Source organism: Oryzias melastigma, linkage group LG24 (genome assembly GCF_002922805.2).
Source record: "Oryzias melastigma strain HK-1 linkage group LG24, ASM292280v2, whole genome shotgun sequence".
In the NCBI taxonomy this organism is placed as follows: Eukaryota; Metazoa; Chordata; class Actinopteri; order Beloniformes; family Adrianichthyidae; genus Oryzias; species Oryzias melastigma.
In genome coordinates this window covers 11,699,895-11,702,601 of record NC_050535.1, presented here as the reverse complement: position 1 = coordinate 11,702,601, position 2,707 = coordinate 11,699,895, and the positions used below count along the sequence as shown (strand labels likewise).

At 35.5% G+C, this 2,707-nt stretch overlaps 1 protein-coding gene across 1 annotated transcript in view; it reads right to left on the bottom strand.

The window, feature by feature from the left end:
- LOC112158359 (cytochrome P450 2K1) overlaps nucleotides 1–1,193 on the bottom strand; it is a 7,859-nt gene extending 6,666 nt beyond the window's left edge. Inside the window, exon 1 of the mRNA XM_024291667.2 lies at nucleotides 708–1,193. Coding sequence (XP_024147435.1) covers nucleotides 708–914 — 207 coding nt within the window. The 5' untranslated portion in view covers nucleotides 915–1,193. The remainder of the gene's footprint in view (nucleotides 1–707) is intronic.
- Nucleotides 1,194–2,707: the final 1,514 nt, after the last annotated feature.

The following is a 2,707-nucleotide window of genomic DNA, read 5'->3' as shown; positions in this document are numbered from 1 at the left end:
TCTTAAAGGCTAAAGTAAGATTATACGGCTTCTTTTAGGTTTTGATCAGTAGAAAACAAGACCAAAAAGCTCTTCTGTTAAAGGTTGCCGACCCCTCCCTTAAGAGTACAAACCATTCATTTTAGGACAAAGAAATCTGTGTCTTAGCCAGAGAGAAAGGGTGGCTTGAACAAGGTGTAAAGAAGCCTTTTTTATCAGAAAAGACAAACTGTCCATGAACAGAAAACCTGGTCTCAGGTACAATCTTCCGTCCTTGTACAACTATCTTTTGAAACCCAATAAACTTGTTTCCTCCAGATGAGTAGACAAAGCTGTGGATCTTTAACAACTGTTAGGACTTGAAATGCATCAAAACCAATAAGGCCAACCTATAGAAAGAAGGGTCATATCTCCACCTTTTTAAAACCAATTCTCATCATGGCATTTCAGAATTGAGAATGTATTTTGAAGAAGAAATGAACGACAAAAGATATTCCAAGCCCATCAGTAAAAGAATAAAAATATATATCACCCTTTAAAACGCATATTTTTATTTAATGTGATGTACACTTGTAAAGCAAAATGAACGGTGGTTCATTCAAATTATTTGAAAAAAACATAAAAATAATTTTTTTTGAGACAACACACCTCAATTTTTGACATCTTTGGTTATTAGACACCATCAATATCTCACGATAACCATAGTAAAATGAGGAGATCAGCTTCACCTTCATGAATGTTTGATCAGGTCTCTTCAGGTCCAGCTGATGCAGGTTGCCAAGAATGGGAATTGGTGTTGGTCCTGGTGGTTCCTGTCTGTGTTTTGGGGAACTGGTCCTGTTGTGAGAATAAAGAAAGACAAAGAGTAGGAGCACCGCAGCGCCCAACAGGGATGCCGGATTGAAGGAGGGGAGAAGCATATCAACAACCCCCATGACTGCAGAAGAAAATACGCTTGTTGGGATATTTTTTTCTCAGGTTAAGTATAGAATCAATCAAGCAAAGTCCAGTATAAGGGAGGAGTTTAGACATGTAAAATAAACATAAATCTTGGCAGATGACCCAGGTTTAACTGTACGTAAATGCATTCTGAACTTGCAAAATAGAGCTGTGTTTTTGAGTGTTTTACATTTTTTAAATTACTAGATATGTAAAAACACAAATATATATATACATTTTTTTTACAATCTTTTAGTGTATCATGTTACTTCTTCTTCCAAGTTTTTATAATTACACCTAATCTTAAAATTAAAGCCTAAATATCCCCTAAACTTAACCACCTATCTGAATAACTACATACAATTTATCCTTACACCTTCCTACCACACAAATATTACGATTTCATTTCTTCATGATGGTTAAGTGTGTTAAAATGTTGGACTTTTACTAGGCTATAATTGTTGCAGATGGGAAACAGAATAGTCTGAAAGCTCCTTTAAAGACTGAATACTATCTAAATACAACTTTTTGAATACTTTAAACATAAAAAGTTGATAGCATCTATATGTGCAATAAGTAATGACAGAGGGTAAAAACATGTGTTTAGAATGTATTGGACAACAAACATATTGTAATGTACAGTAACTTGCACTTTGGGTATATATGTCTAGAATATCTTGGTGTTTTGGGTTTTGGTTGTGATATTCCAAAATTTCCCCCCAACTAATTCTTTAAGTTTCCTCTCCAGCATACTGATGTAATTTTACTTTGGCCTTCCTGAGGAAGATTTTTCAGTGTTATACATCCCATCCCCTAAATTAAGTCTTCCTAATGAGATCCTACAGGCAAGGTAGTCTCTGAGGACATCCTCTGCGTCCCCACACCATTGCCAAGGTTCAATCGTTGCAGTTTGTTTCTTGACAAAAGCCATAAACTGGGGTTATAGATGCATCAGGTTGTGATCACATTGGTTGAAGGAGATAGTGTCTGCCTTATTTGTGTTAATATACAGAAGGTCTATCATCTGTTTTTTTTCCTGATGGGAGAGGCTAAAAGCTAGTGACATGATGATGTGTACAATAGGTACATTTTCTGTCTTCCTAAAAGTTGGATTATTTACATAAATCTTAAAAAAAACTTTTGATAAACTTTAAATCATGACCTGTTCAGCAATTATCTCTGGTCGGATGATTCAATGCAATAGAATAAAGACGTCAAGACATACAGGGCCAAATCTTCAACTGTGCAATAGGTACCAGATTACAACCAAGATTAGAATACATGCAAAAGAAAATAAATAGATACAGGATTTTGATCTTTACCATCTCTTTTATTTATTTATTTACAGCCCCAGTTTGATGAAAATCATGCTTTTGGTGTTTTTAACATGTTCTTGTGGCATCTTTGGGACGTGAGGGACTGTAAGCTTGCAAAGGAGCAAATAAACAAATGGGTAATGGGAAAGGGGGGCGGAGATGTTCTGTGCCACAAGCCCCCCACCCCACCCCCTTACCCCCAATTCTAAGGCAGATTTGTGATGAACTACAGCAGCTCTACAGAAACTATGTCGTAGAAAAATACAGTTTTTTATTATTAATAATATTATTTTGATTTAAAATTGCCTGATCATAATTAAAAGACCACTGGGAAAGATTTTACAGCAGATCAAAAGATGATTGGTGTGGGACTTTAACCCTTTAACTACCCCCCCAAAAAATGTATTTTATCCTGCTGCTTATTGCCTTGGTATGGAACCAGTAAAGTGGTATCACATTTTTTTTTTTTTTTT